Below are 15585 nucleotides of genomic sequence, written 5' to 3'. Positions count from 1 at the left end.
CGGCCGGTGGCCCTGGCGGGGCCCGGGGGTCGTCCTTTGGCGCTGCCGCGGCCTGGGGGGCCCTGAGGTGTTGCGCTTGCTCTGTTCCGGCGGGGGTCGTCGGCTCCCCTCTTTGGTGGAGATTTTCATGCATGCCAGATCCACTACACCAGCATCTACCGAAACTCAGACACAATCTGTTTCCTCCTCAGGTTATTGAATCGGTGGAGGCTGGTGTCTGCGGATCTCACGCGGCTTCGTCTGTCCTTCCTTCCTTTTCTCGGTCTCTCCTTTGGTCTCTTGAGGCCTCCCTGATTTTATGTTTTTTGGATTTGTTGGGGTCTGGATGTTTCTTGGGCTGGGGAGGAGTTCTGGTGGGGGGTGTCTGGTCGGTGCTGGATTTCGCCTTCCTTGGTTTTCTTCGGTCCCCTCGGGTCTCCTGGTGTTCGGTTTAGGTGAACGGTATGAGATTTTTTCTAATAGGTTATCTGGTGAGCTAACAAATACACGCACGCACGCACATACACATACTCACCCACACACACACACAAAAAAAAAAAAAAATATATATATATATATATATATATATATATTTAAAAAAAAAAAAAAAAAAAGAGCAATGATGATGACATTTCCGAATGAACAATACTGAGCTCTTAAAAAAGAAAAAAGAAAAAAAGAAGAAAAAAATAATAATAATAATAATAATATCATTATGAAGAATTATGTAGAAAATGTCAAGGCATTCAAAGATAACATGTTAGATGTTGAATGTAATTTATAAATCTATTCATAACACTTAAAAAAATCCAAATATGCATTTATTTTTAATTTATGAATTCATTTTCAGTTATGAGTTATTAAAGCATGGATAAGTTTCTCCTGGTCTGCTTGGAACATGCAAGCCTTCAGTCTGGAGATGTTTTTCAGCTGGTCAAAAGCTGTTTTAGTTATTGATTTTAGAATTCAGATCAGGCTTTAGTGACTGCAAAAGTGTTTAAGAACAGCAATCCTTGTTTCTTTATTGTCCAAAACAATTTCCTTGTTTTTTTTTGTGTGGTTTAGTTGAGAGAATTTTTGTTTCATCCAATTATTTGTTTTAGACAGTGACACTACATCTTAATTGAACTGCTGTCATTTGGGGACACTCCTAGATAGAGCTCTGTATCATCTGTAGCCTTAATAGTCAAACAGCAAAAAGCCATAAATAGCTTTTAGTTTTAGAGAGTCTCAAGGTGACTGATACTGACATGTCCTCTTTGTTTCTGTGGGCCACAGACAATGTCTTCAGTTTTCTATTTTATTCAGAGAAAATAGTTTTGTATTAAAACATTGATCCGTTTGATACAGTGACAGAGTCAATCTACAGACCCATGTTCGCCTGCCATCAATGTCTCAACTCAGCTTTATTTATAGAGCACTTTAAAAACAATCATAGCTGTACAGATGCAAAGTGCCGTACATAAAAAATCAGAGACATGAAAACAAAAAACGGTTAAAAAATTAAAACACTAGAACAATGCGAAGTTTAATGCTAACATGGCACAAAAATATATTTGCATCATTGTAGTAGGATTTTTATTATTATTATTATTATGATATTTATTTAATTTTAATTATTGCTTTATTGTAGATATTGAAAATTAGGTGGTCCCAGTATTGACCCCTGGGGAATCCCTCAGTTCACATCCATTTCCTCTGGACACGGTTACCATTTTCAAAAGTGTCCATGAGATTCAACTTGAAATTATTCAGAGCAGTACCTGAGGTTGTACTTATTTGTCCCATCTTGGGTCACATGTCCTTGAAAATCAATAGAATTCTTGCTCTGATATCCATTTCAAAAGATCCATCAGTAGACACCAGTGCATGCCTATCTTGAGTAAGACTTTAAAATCAATGGGTTTCTTCCATGCCAGACAGATATGGGAGAAAAAAAAAGTCCCAGAAGACTAGTGGTGAAGCGATAGGACCTCTCCTTCCACCTTGAAGCAAATCTTTATAATCAATATCTTTCTCGGATACTGGACAGACCGCCCCTTCCCAAGTGCCACACAATATTCAATGTCAGCAGGGCTCTTCCGCTAATATGGGGCAATAAACCAGGAAGGGAATAAGGAAGACCAGTAGGTGATGTGACCCTGGAGTCAAGCTTAAAATCAATACGGTTCAAAAATCGAATCAATGCCTTTATATATATCGGGAACATGCCTTCATTTTTTATTTTATTTGAGTCACTCGTATCTCAAGGCACCGCTCTATATTTTTGGAGGAAAAACCACAGCATGTACATGTTTACCTCCTCGTCCTCTGCGGTGAAGTGCGGAGCGTCGTCCATCTTGTTGACGGCCATCATGACGGCCACCATGTCCTTGCCGTTCATGATGGGCACGGCCAGCGCGTTCCTGGTGGTGTACTCGGTCAGCTCGTCCACAAAGTTGCTGAAGTGAGGATTCTGAAAAGGAGGAGGACCGTTGAAACATTGAAAGCCAAACTCAATGGAGCGGGTCATCGGCGTGGTCATCGGGCACTAAATGACAAGAAAGACTCTTTATATATGTGTCATATAGGTAATTATTATTATTATTATTATTATTATTATTATTATTATTATTATTATTATTATTATTATTATTATTATTATTATTATTATTATTAATAGTATTTGCAAATTGTAAATAAAAAATTAAGACAAAGAAGGAGCTTTTCCCGTTTAAATGATTAGGATTATTATTGCAATTCATATTTGCAGTATTTTAAACATCATGGTTTCCATATTAATTGCAAATTTAATTTTGTACTCGTATTTGTAAAAATGTCAATAGTTGTGAAATAATAAACAATTCAAGGTTTTTTTTCAATTAAATTACTATAAATATAACTAAATAGTTTATTTAGTAAATTTAAAATAGTTGTTAAATAATCCAAATAAATAAATTATTCATGCAGAGGTAATTATGACATTTTAGATTAATTCAAAACAATATAAAGAGTTCAAATAATTGTGTCTTTTATATTTAAATCATTATCAATATAATGGGAGAAAAAAATTCTAAAATTGTAAATAGTTGTAACCCAATAGTAAAAGATAATTTAACTTTTTGATTTTTATTTTTGTATTTATTTTTAATGACCATAATTGCACAAGCAGCCAAAATGAGTTTACTCCACAGATTGTTTGAGAAGTCATCTACGAGGGGCTGCTTAGATTGCTGCCCCCGTGACCCGACACCGGATAAACTCAAGAAATGGATGGATTTAAGTGTAATAAGTGTGTAATAAATGGTGAATAAGTATTTAATAAATTTCAGAAATGTGTAATAAGTAGGTAATCACTAATAAGTGATTAATAAATCCAAATTTGTGCAATAAACACGCAGTCAATGTGTAATAAGCAATTTACAAGTGTATACAGTAAATTGTTTTTTAAATATTAGTCAAATTAATGCTAAATACAATACATCTGTAAACATAATTTAAATCTATACATTATAAATCTAAATCTTTTCTAATAAACTGCACCACTATAGAAGATTTTGTTGCTGTTGGAAAAAGAAGGCGGTTTTAAAATGGCTGCAAGGTGTTTTTAGTGCTGCTGCTGCTGCTGCTGCTGAGTCAGTGGACAGGGCTCCACTTCAGGCCTGTGTGACCTCTGGTTGTAATCTGGGATCGCTCTAATTCAGGACAGATTAACCAGTTTCATTTGGGAAACTGGCCCCCACCACACACACGTACACCTGAATATCACAGAGCCCATCGAAAGGCGTGACATTCGTGTGAATATTGTGAAGGTTAAAAGGGAGTCGAGAAGAAGAAGAGAGACTGAACATGAGTGGAAGACCATAATCCCAGTTCAACATAATCTCCACCTTCAATAGAAATAGAAATTCTCAGCATCCCGTCTGAAAGGCCGCTGCGCTCACTGCATTAGCAGCACAAAGCAGGCTAATTACGAGGAAATGTGAGCTGTCACCAGAAATTTTGGAATTGCCCCACTTTTGATGCATCCGTGAGTCAAGCCCAGGGAGGAATTGTTGTTACTGCTTCATGTGGGAATAAAATGGACCACTTCCAAATGCCAAAGGAATTAAGCGATAATACCGTTGAGCCGCTTTGGAGGCCCGGGTTGGAAGACAATTGTAGTATCACGTCGCTCTCTGGTGGCTATTTTGGTGCAGAACAACAGTGAAAAATAAAAATAAAAATTGCTAACTGGGAGATTATTAACAGGAGGGAATTGAATGGGAGATTTGTGGCATTCATCCCACCCACGATGTATCAGTTACATTCTTTCACCGATATGGGTTAAAAGGATTACTATAAGGGGTGGCGAAAGCACTGCAAGATACTTTGGTAGCACGGCTGTATTTTAAAATGGGTCAAAGTAATAATAATAATAATAATAATAATAATAATAATAATAATAATAATAATAATAATAATAATAAATGCTGTTTTAAATTGTATCAACTGTAATAAATGTGTAATAATGTTATGTAGAATTATGTAGAAAAACTCAAGGCACTTAAAGCTTACTTATTACATAAAATGTTGACTGCAATTTATAAATCTATTCATGATTTTAAAAAATCCATATATATATTTACATTCAATTTATGAATTCATTTTCAATTATGAGTTATTATTTAAATAATTTAAAATTCTGAAAAAGTAGGTAGACAAAGTCTGGAATACCTCTCATCAAAAAATAAATAAATCCTACAATAATTACTAACATCAGCTCCACAATAAACAAAGTTAACTTAATAGAAGTTTAGATCATTTTAGTTTGTGGTGCGGTCCTCAAATGCGTAAATATATAAATAACCACAATATTTAATATAATATAACCATAATATATATATTTCTTAATTATTAGGGAGACCAAAAGTTAATATTTCAGAAACATTCCAAAAATGATGCCTTCAAACCGATATTAATGCTCATGTTTGTGGTATGTTACAAAGCTTGGTGCATGAACTTCTTACCTGGGATACGTCAGGCACGTTGACCATCTTCTTGGTGGAGGCCACGTGGCCCACAATGCCCAAATCCAGCGGGTACACGATTTCACTATCAGGCTGCACTAGGCAGTCATCAAACACAGAATCTTTGTGCACATTGAACAACCTGCAAGGCACAAGTGAAGACACCAGATCAAACATTGGAGACCAATCTGATGTTTGTTTGTATTTTTCTAATCTTGGCATCCGCGGCAGTTTTTGTGTGTGTTGAAATACAAAACAGTTCAATTTGAGTTTCCCTCAAGAGATAAACCGTGGGAGGATCAACCTGGTGGCGAGTTCGGCAACGCCGTTCCTCTGTCGGTACATGAAGAGGCTCATGCGGTCGGCCCTCATCATGAAGCTGAGGTGCCTCATGAGGTTGAAGAGGGACTTCTCCATTTGCAGGTTGTCCTGGATGTCTCGCACCAGGTCGAAAAGGATCTCGCTCTCCTCCACCGCGGAGAGCCGGTGGTAGCGGCTCACGTCCACCGCCGTGGCGCGGCCGTTGTCCAGAAGGTCCGACACCACCTTGGGCCGGAAGTTGACGTCGTAGTATTGCTTGGCGAACTGCGGGTTGGCGTCAAGGAACTGCTCGGCTGTGGCGGCGTCCACCATGACTGCGGAGCAAAGCGGACATGATTTATACGAGTCGTTTTCTTTTCTTTTCTGCTTGCTAGTGCAAACTTCAGCTAATCGCTAAACTAATAAACATTCTTCAAAAAATAGGTTTCCGACTGTTTATCTCCACTCTTACTGTCAAACTAAACATTGAGACAATTACATGTTGTGTGTTTAAAACAAGCACATAGCTAGCTAAAGGCTCATGCTAAACAATGATTAGCATCTACAGTATGTGGCTGTGCTGTATGATTTAAATAATGACTGACGAAGTTAGGTAGGGAGTGAGCGAGCGAGTCGGAGAGTCAGCGACTGATGAATGAGTGAGAGAGTATGTAAGTTAGAGAGTCAGTGTACCAGTTAGTGAGTAAATGAATGAGGTACATAGTGAGTTTTGAGTCAGTGATTTAGTTTGTGTTATTGAGCAAATGAATAAGTGAGAGTGATTGCGTTTGTCACTGTCAGTGACTGAGCGAGTTCAAAAGTGACTAAGTTAGAGTAGGTAGTGAGTGAGTCAGAGAGTCAACTAGTGAGTGAGTGTGTAAATTACTAAAATTGTGGATGAGTGATTGAGTTCATTAATGACTGAGTGAGTTACATGAGTGAGTGCTTTAGAGAGTTAATGAGTGAGTTATTAGGTAGGTAAATTAATGGATTAGATATTGGTGAGATGGTTAGGTGCAAATCAGATATACAGGGTTATGACTGAGGCAATTAGTTAGTTAGTTAGTTAGTTAGTTAGTTAGTTAGTTGGTTAGGCATGAGTGTGCAAATTTTCATTGTTCCCAGATGGAGACAATAAGATTATATTCTATTGTGCATTATTTTATTTTTTTAAGAACCACACAAAAACCTTACCAATCTGGATGGTATTCATTTATTTTGGTATTTTATCCAGGATCAGTTTAATTTTCTACAAGTATCTAGTCCATTCAAAATGTACAGAAAAAACGTGACGTTAAAATGGAAATAATGCACTTTTTTTAACGAGATATTACCAAACCCTTCAATGAACAACAACCATCATGACATCACAGTAAATACATTCATAACAAGACAAACGGTACCTGACGAAGTGTCCGTATTGTCTCCAGCAGCACAGCGTGTAATCCCTCTGTCGTATCACACAGTCTGCAGGTGGGTGTAAGAGAGCATAAGGGATTATTAAGGGTGCTTTTAAATGATCACATGTGCATGTAAAGCTGCACACAAATACAATCCGGAGATTATGACACCTTCCAGTGTCCAGGGGTCACCACCTGGGAAAGGAATCCTCCTTCTGTTATTGTAATATGGGCTCCGTGGAATTCTGTCACAATAGCAGAGACACATTCTGTCCCCTCCAAAAGTATTAGAATGGCAATGGGTGGTTCTGGTTGTTCAGGTGGTGTCTTTTAGATTGAATGCTTCAACAAACTCTGTTCCTCAAGGGCCGCAGACCGCAGTCCTGCATATTTGAGACGTTTCCCTCCTCAAACACAGCTGAATGAAACAATCAGGATCGTTATCAGGTTTCTGCAGATCTTGCTGATGAATCAGCAAAGTATGGGTAAAGAAAGGATCTGTTTATGATCCAAAACACACAATCTTATCTGTAAAGCTAAAATCATGGCTTGGAATTGCATGGCTGTCTCTGGAACAGGCTCAGACTCATGACGGTCGCAGCGGAATGAATTCTGATGTCTACAAAACCATTTTGTCTGGCAATTTACATAAAAAATGCATCCAAATTACAAACCCAATTCCCAAAAAGTTGGGACACTATACAAATTGTGAATAAAAACTGAATGCAATTACGTGGAAGTGCCACATTTCAATATTTTGTTCAGAATAGAACATAGATGACAGGTCAAAAGTTTAAACTGAGAAAATGTATCATTTTAAGGGGAAAATATGTTGAATGTAAATTTCATGGTGCCAACTAATCAAAAAAAAAAGTTGGGACAGGTAGCAATAAGAGGCTGGGAAAGTCAATTGCACTTATAAAAAAAAACAGCTGGAAGACCACTAATGAGGTCCAGTGGCAACTTGATTAGAGTATAAAAAGAGCTTGGCAGTGTCTGGCTAGAGAATTCCTCCAATGTTGCGCAGAAAGATAGTGGAGAAATATCAGAAAGATAAGATTCCGAGAATCTGGAACAATCTCTGTGTGTAAGGGTCAAGGTCGAAAAATCATACTGGATCTTCGGGCCCTTAAACGGCACTGCACCGCAAACAGCAATGCTTACTGTAAGGGGAATCACAGAAATGGCTCAGCAATACTTCCAGAAAACATTGTGGGTGAACACAATCTAGTCCAAAGAAGAAGCCATTTCTAAAGCAGACCAAGAAGCGCAGGTGTTTCTCTGCGCCAGGATCCGGGTATTGAAATGGCCATTTCGCAGTCCCCTTCTTTCACTTCTAGAGCACATTTGGCGCAGCATAAAAGGGAAGGTGCAACAAAAGAAAGCCCAAGACCAAGTGTTAAACAAGAATGGGACAGCATTACGATTTCTAAACTTGAGAAACTTGTCTCCTCGATCTCCAGACGTTTGCAGAAGAAGAAGGGATGCCTCACAGTGGTGAAAATTGCCTTGTCCCAACTTTTTTTGAGATTTGTTGGCACCATGGAATTTCAAATCAACATAGTTTTCACTTAAAATGATACATTGTCTCAATTTAAACTTTTGACCTGTTCTTTACGTTCTATTCTGAATAAAATATAAAAAAATGTGGCATTTCCGCAGTTTTTATTCACAATTTGTATAGTGTCCCAACTTTTTTGTAATTGGGTTTGTAATTGGGAGAAGCTTCATCATGCAACAAGATAACAACCCAAAACATAGGCCTACTGCCAAGTGCCAACACAACAAAAGACTTCATCAGGGGGAAAGAGCGGAAGGTCAGAGACTGGCCAAGTCACTGGACCTTAACACAATAGAGCACACATTTTACCTCCTGGCGAGGAGACTGAAGGGACAAACAAACAAGAACTGAAAGAGGCTTCAGAAGAGGCCTGGAAAAGCATGTCAAATGAGGAAAGCAAAAATCTGCTGAAGTCAATGGGTTGATGCAGTTATTGCAATTAATAAGAAGTAGTAATGTTGGTTCCAATACTTTTGCTGACTTGAAAAGTGAGTGGGTGGGTTCAAACAAAAGGTCATCTATCCTAAGACACATTTTAAATGCATAATATACATATTCATTTTTTTATCGGAAATCCAAATACCTTCAGTATAGACCAAAAACAAAGGCCGTTCCAATACTTTTGGAGGAGACTGTAAAAAAAAAGACATGTGTGACATCAAATTGCTACATGGGTTTACGGCACGGTTTTTAACCCGTAAGAAATAATCTTGCCATTTCCCAATCTCGTCCTAGATGAAGAGATCATACTTTATACAAATAAGAACACAAGACACGACACTATTAAACTCTTTTTAATCCCTCATTTTAATTGGAGATAGTGTACCTAATTGAGTGGCCAGCGAGTCTAGTCGGAGTAACAGTTCATGTTTCACGCGGCATATCTTTGTCGTCTGAGCAGCTCACGTGACCCGGTTCTCACATTGCCCCGTGACGTCACCACGCAGAGGCGTTTTTGTATCTCATGAAATTAAAGCGGAATGGAATAAGTACGAAAACGCTGATCTTCCCCTCACGCCGTTTGAGAAGACTTCTGGCACACATCAGGTTAGTCGCTACTATAACGTCTGCATTTAAAAACGATAATTTTGCTGTCATCGCAGCGTACACCAAATGGGACATGAACGCGCTTCTTCAAGTGTTTGACACGTTGTCGACTTGTTGTTGACAAAGGCGTTCATTCATTCTCTTCTTGAGTAAACATGCCAGCTGCGTTATGATGTGGCCAACTTCCTTCTCGTGAAAATAACGTTGAAAAGTTCTTTTTTTCATCGCAGCTTCCCGGCATTAGCCGTTAAATATAGCCTGGATCAATAAATCTCATCAACGCTGGACGATTATAAAGAAAGAGAAAGTGAAAAGGAAAGTGTTAGGTTTGTAGTTATTAAAGTGTTATATTAGTCTGTATATGGGAAAAAAAACAAGCATTATCATCATCATTACTGTAAAAATGTGTTCACACGTATTTAAACAATATTATTAAAAAATTGCAGCAATTAATTCATGTTTTTCTGAACTTTTTGTATTAGTACCAGTGGGAGTCCCACTGACTTGACATGTAATATGATAACTTCCCAGGGGGGTTCAAGCCCAGTGAATGCTTGCTTTCTTTCACACTTTGCACAGTTGGTCCAAGCACGTGTGCACTTGCTTCTTAGTTTGTACCGTCTCATTACAGCAGCCTCTTAACGTTCCCTACTGAAGAGTATTTGAATGTGTTAACTTCCTTTCTGTTGACTGTAGAGAGCTCGATAATGCTTCATGTCGATGCCTGCTGCATGGCATCAGGGGACAAGAATGAACAACGCGAGGCCCTCATCCTGGAGAGAGTGCCGGAAGAGGCAGGAGGAAGCTGTCAGACGGTGTTGTCGCGCCACTTCAGGAAACACTGCTCATGCTCGCAGCAGACGATCAAGTCCAAGGTCCTGAGCTTCATGCCCATCCTGGAATGGCTGCCACACTACCAGCTGAAGGAGTGGCTCCTTGGGGACGTCATGTCGGGCCTCATTGTTGGAATCCTACTGGTTCCCCAGTCCATTGCTTACTCCTTATTGGCTGGCCAGGAACCCATTTATGGGCTCTACACCTCCTTTTTCTCCGCCATCATCTACACGCTGCTGGGCACCTCCAGACACATCTCTGTGGGCATTTTCGGGGTGCTTTGCCTGTTGGTGGGACAGGTAGTGGACCGGGAGTTGGTGTTGGCAGGTTACCTTATGGACGGCGACACTGGTGGCAATGGCAGCACCATCCTGGGCGGCACCAATGATAGCATGGTGCCGGCGTGTGACAGGAGCTGCTACGCGATAACCGTGGGAGCCACGGTCACCTTCATGGCAGGGGTCTACCAAGTGCTGATGGGTATTTTCCAGGTGGGCTTCGTGTCCGTCTACCTGTCGGACTCGCTGCTCAGCGGCTTCGCCACGGGCGCCTCGCTAACTATCCTCACCTCCCAAGTCAAGTACATGTTGGGTCTGAAGATCCCCCGGCCGCAGGGCTTGTTCACGCTCTACCAGATCTGGTTCAGCGTGTTTGCTAACCTGGGAAACACCAACCTGTGTGACCTGATCACCAGTCTGGTGTGCCTGCTGCTGCTGCTGCCCACCAAGGAGCTCAACAACCGCTTCAAAGCCAAGTTGAAGGTCAGTCATGATTCACTCAGAAAAATCGACGCCTCCCTCAAATAGATGAAGGTCAGTCGTTCACTCAGGAAAATCAACGCCTCCCTCAAATAAATGGCTTTCTTTAAGGCACGGGTCAAGCAATTAGTTGCAGGGTTAGCCATTCTCTGCCTCCCTTTAAATTTTGTTGCAGGTCAATTGGAAATTGCAATTGGCTATATTTACTCAAATAGTCACTGTCAGTCCACACATGCATGCACTATGCATCAATTAGTTGTGTGTATGTGTTTTGTGGAAAACACTACTTCACCTTTATATTTTTATGCAGGATCGTGAGTGGTCGGCGGCAACAATGAATACACAGAGACTTGATATACTTTTGCTAGAATAACTGTGTCTTTTATTCCCCGCATATAGCAATCAACATTTATACTGTGCCAGGATAATCGTACGTCTTATCCCCCGCAAACAGTAATCAACACCTGCGCTGTGCTAGAATGATTATACCTTTCATTCCCCACAAACAGCAACAATCACGACTCGATTTGCTAGAATAATTGTACATTTTATACCCCGCAAACAGCAATCAATACACTACAACGTTAAGCAACATAATATGATCATCATCAGCGCTTACCTTGACACTAGACCGGGGAGCCTACGGTCCGGGTGAAGCGAGCTACAACAACGGCTGGGCAATCGTACGTGTTCCACAGCTGACTCCGTCCGGTCCGTGTGCCGCTCCGTTTTTTATTCGTTAGCAAAAAGTTGTGAGCGTGAGAAACCGGGCTGTCCAAGCCCTCTCCCAGACACTCTCGAAAACATGTTTGCGAAGCAGGGAAGGCTGTGGTATAAAGAAGGAAGAGTTCCCAGGCTGATCCCGCCCTTTATTTACAAATTGTTGGGCACCTGGATTCGTACAACAGTTCAGGACAACAACATATCCTTATATAAGAGGTTTCATGAGGACATATCAAACCATGGTTATTTTTCCCTTCAGTATGTCATTCACTTAAAGAAATAAACACGTCCCTCAAATAGATACCCGTCTTCAAATGATGGTGTAGGTCAAGAAATATATTTTTATTTCCTCAAATAGTGATTGTCTTTAAAATTGACGGCATGTCCCAGTCCCAGCCGGGTGCAATTGAGACCAGTAAACACCTCCCACAAATAGACACCTCCTATTTCTCCACCAGAAATTATAATTAGCTAACACCATTCTTAGTTAATGGACATTGAATAGTTAACTGGTGAGCCACTTTGACCTCTGCTGCTAACCAAAACAACAGCACCTATCAAGGCACATAGTTTGTAAATGGAAGCCTCCCTCCAATAGTATTTTCTTCTGTTTGTTACCAAGGCTCCAATTCCCTTTGAGCTGTTTGTCGTCATCATCGCAACGCTGGCATCTCACTTTGGCCACTTCAAAGCAGACTACGGCTCGGACGTGGCGGGCGAAATCCAGACGGGCTTCCTGCCGCCGCAGCTGCCGGCGTGGTCGCTCATCCCCAGCGTGGCGGTGGACGCCTTCTCTATCGCTCTTGTCGGCTTCGCAATCACCGTGTCGCTGTCGGAGATGTTCGCCAAGAAGCACGGCTACCAAGTGTACGCCAACCAGGAGATGTACGCCATCGGCTTCTGCAACATCGTGCCGTCCTTCTTCCGCTGCTTCGCCACCAGCGCCGCCCTGACCAAGACACTTGTCAAGGAGTCGACGGGCTGCCAGACGCAGGTTTCGGGCCTGGTCAGCGCCGTGGTGCTGCTGCTGGTGTTGCTGGTCATCGCGCCGCTCTTCTATTCCCTCCAGAAGTGAGTACCGCTCACTTCAAATCGCGGTCTATTCGGGTTCGGGCAGCCCGTTCAGGCAATTATGGCTTCCCATCTAGGTGCGTGCTGGCTGTCATCATCGTGGTCAATCTCCGCGGCGCCCTGAGCAAGTTCGCCGAGGTCCCCAGCATGTGGCGCACCGACCGCGTGGACGCCGCCGTCTGGCTTATCACCATGGCCACCTCGGCGCTGATCAACACGGAGCTGGGCCTCCTAATAGGCATCCTGGTGTCGGCCATCTGCGTCCTGGGCCGGACGCAGCGGGCTCAGGTGACGGAGCTGGGACGGACGGCCGATAGGGACCACTACGAGATGCTGTCGGCGTACCGCGGCCTCCGCGCTCACCCGGACGTGGCCGTCTTCAGGTACCCGGCACCCATCTACTACGCCAACCAGAGTTTGTTTAAGAAGTCTTTGTACCGGAACACGGGGCTCGACCCGGTAAAGGAGAAAGTGCGGCGCATCAAGTTTGGGAAGAAGCTCAAACAGGAGACCGCCAAGCAGGCCGTGGACGGCGAGGGAATTGCCGACATCAGGTTGACGCTGGACCAGAAACCTTTTCGCAGTTTAGTACTGGACTGCAGTGCCATCTTGTTTCTAGACAGCGCCGGCGTCAACGCCCTGAAGGAAGTGCAGAAAGATTACGGCGAGCTGGGGGTGTCGGTGGTCCTGGCTCAGTGCAACACGACCGTCTTGGACGCCCTCCAACGAGGTGGCTACTTCCCAGAAAAACAGGTAGAGGACGATGGCTTGACCTTCTTCACTATCGCAGACGCCGTCCATCACCTGCAGCGGGCGTTGGCGCCAAATAGAGATTGTAACGGCGAATATTGAGATTTACTGATATTTTTACAGAAACAAGTTGTGCCTTGTTATGCTGATGTCGGTTACTGATTGGGCCTTCTGGGGCTGGATTTACACTGCAGGGGTCCATTTCACAAAGCAGGTTCGGTGAGAATCTGTTAACCCTGAAATGCAGGAAACTCCGCCTTTTCCATTTCATTGATCAAACTAGATCAAATCAGCTGTCCTGCAGCCAAAAAAAACTGAGTTTTCTATCTCAGGATATGTCAACTCGCTGTTCAGGGTTAGTGTCGGTGTTTGATGAACCTGCTTTGTGAAATGGACGCCTGGTCTATGACTGTAATGTAAGTGTTTCTTCCAGTTCGTCATAAAAACTACCAAATATAAACATATATCTCATATTATCCATATTTTGTATTGTCAGATGTCCCATTGATCTAATGTTCTTTTCTGAGATGTCTGATTTCATGCATTTTAATGTTGTCTGATGCGTAAACAATGTGGTGTATACCCAGCCTTGGCCAATTCCGCTCCATGTTTTGATGTTTTTATTTTTAGTAGGGATGGACAAGTGGCATCGGTGCTGATGCCAATCTTATGTTAAGGTTTCGGTACTCGTGACGGTGACCGATAACAGGAACTAGAAATTAGAATAGAAAATTACCATTAATTTTATGCAATTTTTATGGAAAATTTTATATTGGGGATGTATAGGTATTTATGTGACATTGTTTTTTTGGGGGGTGGAGGATATTTATGTATCAAAAGTATGAGGGTATCAGTAATTAGTATCGGTATCTGCCTAATATTTAGTTTGATCATCGGTTTCAGGGTTTAGAAAGTGGAAACTACTTCAGGTCCACACTCGTTACTGTCAATTCTGGACAAGGCATGGGCTGGTGACTGCGGTTTAAAAAAAACAACAACTTGTCATCTGTTGTTGGTGCTGTTTACTAAAGGGCCTATGGAGCGTGTTCAATGGGTAAAAGTTACTCACACAAACAATTCAAAGTACTACATTCTCGAGCCGTAATTGCAACACAGTGAAACGTTTACACGGTCAAAATCTGATACTTCTTCATGCCTCGTTTGGACGAGCCGCTTTTTGGCGACCTACTGTATATATAGTTGTTTGTAACCGCCAGCTCATAAGGGTGGCAACTTTTCCTGGAAGTTCACGTTTGTTACTGAAATGACACCGTTTGTTACAATACCAAAGTTCTACCTTAAAAGCCAACATAGCACGACAGTTGAGTTACTGATGTCCAAATGAGCTATCTGCTGCTTAAAATGCATTTATTTTTATCACATGATGACGAAGCCATAACCACAGGTTCGCTTTCTGCGTCTGTTTGTCGAGGGCGATGCACTAGACAAGTAAACAGAGCTGAACAAAGTTCACAGAAAGGTTTAAAAAAATTGCGATGTATTTATTTTAGAAGTAAAGTCCAAAATGTAGAGCTGAAAGCTTGAAAACATATTCTCAGGTATAGCCACAGGAATTTACTTCACAGTCCTCGACTGTAGTATGTGGCAATGTTTTGATTTGTACCGTTCTTGACCAGCCCCAGTTGGGAAAAACTCAAATGCAGCTGGTATAAAATGCAAAATGGGTTTATTTACATTGTTGTCAACAATCCTAACTGAGTAAAAAGGAGCCAAGTGGGTGTCAAAATCAGTACAACACTTTGGAGATTATTATCTTGCGTTGGCGCAGGTCCTTATTCTTTTTGAACTTTCTATGCTTGATGCAGATGACATTGGGAGTGGTGTGAAAATAGTCTATAATTATGCTGGAGCCGTGTTTATTTTGTCTGATGTTAAATCCAAAATGCTGGAGGCCATAAATTAATCTTGTAGTTATTTAGTTTAGCACGGTTCAAACCCATTTTCACAGCCTTGACCACGTGTTCTTTGCCAGGTTTCATAAGCAATTGTTGGGCGTTCACCATCTGAAACAGGTGATGGCTGCATAATGACAATCTATTTATATAAAAGTGGGTTTACATATGCTGTAAGTGCCTTTGATGTCATTGTAAACATGTATGAGCATATTTGCTTAATGCCTTAATAAAATGCACAATAAAATGGACGTGTTGACA

General features: G+C 41.5%; 2 protein-coding genes across 2 annotated transcripts in view; one reads left to right on the top strand and one right to left on the bottom strand.

Annotated features, from left to right (window-relative positions):
• Positions 1 to 11639, bottom strand: part of pde6a (phosphodiesterase 6A, cGMP-specific, rod, alpha) — a 27052-nt gene extending 15413 nt beyond the window's left edge. The window contains exons 1-5 of the mRNA XM_086084384.1: positions 11487 to 11639; positions 6671 to 6734; positions 5272 to 5602; positions 4968 to 5109; positions 2279 to 2434 (exon numbers count right to left, since the gene is read on the bottom strand). Coding sequence (XP_085940510.1) covers positions 2279 to 2434; positions 4968 to 5109; positions 5272 to 5600 — 627 coding nt within the window. The 5' untranslated portion in view covers positions 5601 to 5602; positions 6671 to 6734; positions 11487 to 11639. The remainder of the gene's footprint in view (positions 1 to 2278; positions 2435 to 4967; positions 5110 to 5271; positions 5603 to 6670; positions 6735 to 11486) is intronic.
• On the top strand, positions 9158 to 15585 carry slc26a2 (solute carrier family 26 member 2). The gene is made up of 4 exons (XM_086084385.1): positions 9158 to 9275; positions 9972 to 10870; positions 12213 to 12661; positions 12739 to 15585. Exons 2-4 carry the CDS (start codon positions 9983 to 9985, stop codon positions 13511 to 13513), a joined length of 2112 nt encoding a protein of 703 aa, XP_085940511.1. The 5' UTR covers positions 9158 to 9275; positions 9972 to 9982; the 3' UTR covers positions 13514 to 15585.

Source organism: Leptonotus elevatus, chromosome 9, assembly GCF_054856555.1.
Source record: "Leptonotus elevatus isolate MCC_2025b chromosome 9, RoL_Lele_1.0, whole genome shotgun sequence".
In the NCBI taxonomy this organism is placed as follows: domain Eukaryota; kingdom Metazoa; phylum Chordata; class Actinopteri; order Syngnathiformes; family Syngnathidae; genus Leptonotus; species Leptonotus elevatus.
Note: the sequence above shows the minus strand (reverse complement) of the source record. Positions and strands in the feature narration are given on the sequence as shown.

Excerpts from the sequence above, each read along its gene's own strand:
- slc26a2 (XM_086084385.1), top strand. The coding sequence starts at position 9,983 with ATGCTTCATGTCGATGCCTGCTGCATGGCATCAGGGGACAAGAATGAA. Across the intron at positions 10,871-12,212 it reads GCTTCAAAGCCAAGTTGAAG|GCTCCAATTCCCTTTGAGCT; the intron begins GTCAGTCATGAT and ends TTTGTTACCAAG. Across the intron at positions 12,662-12,738 it reads CTCTTCTATTCCCTCCAGAA|GTGCGTGCTGGCTGTCATCA; the intron begins GTGAGTACCGCT and ends CTTCCCATCTAG.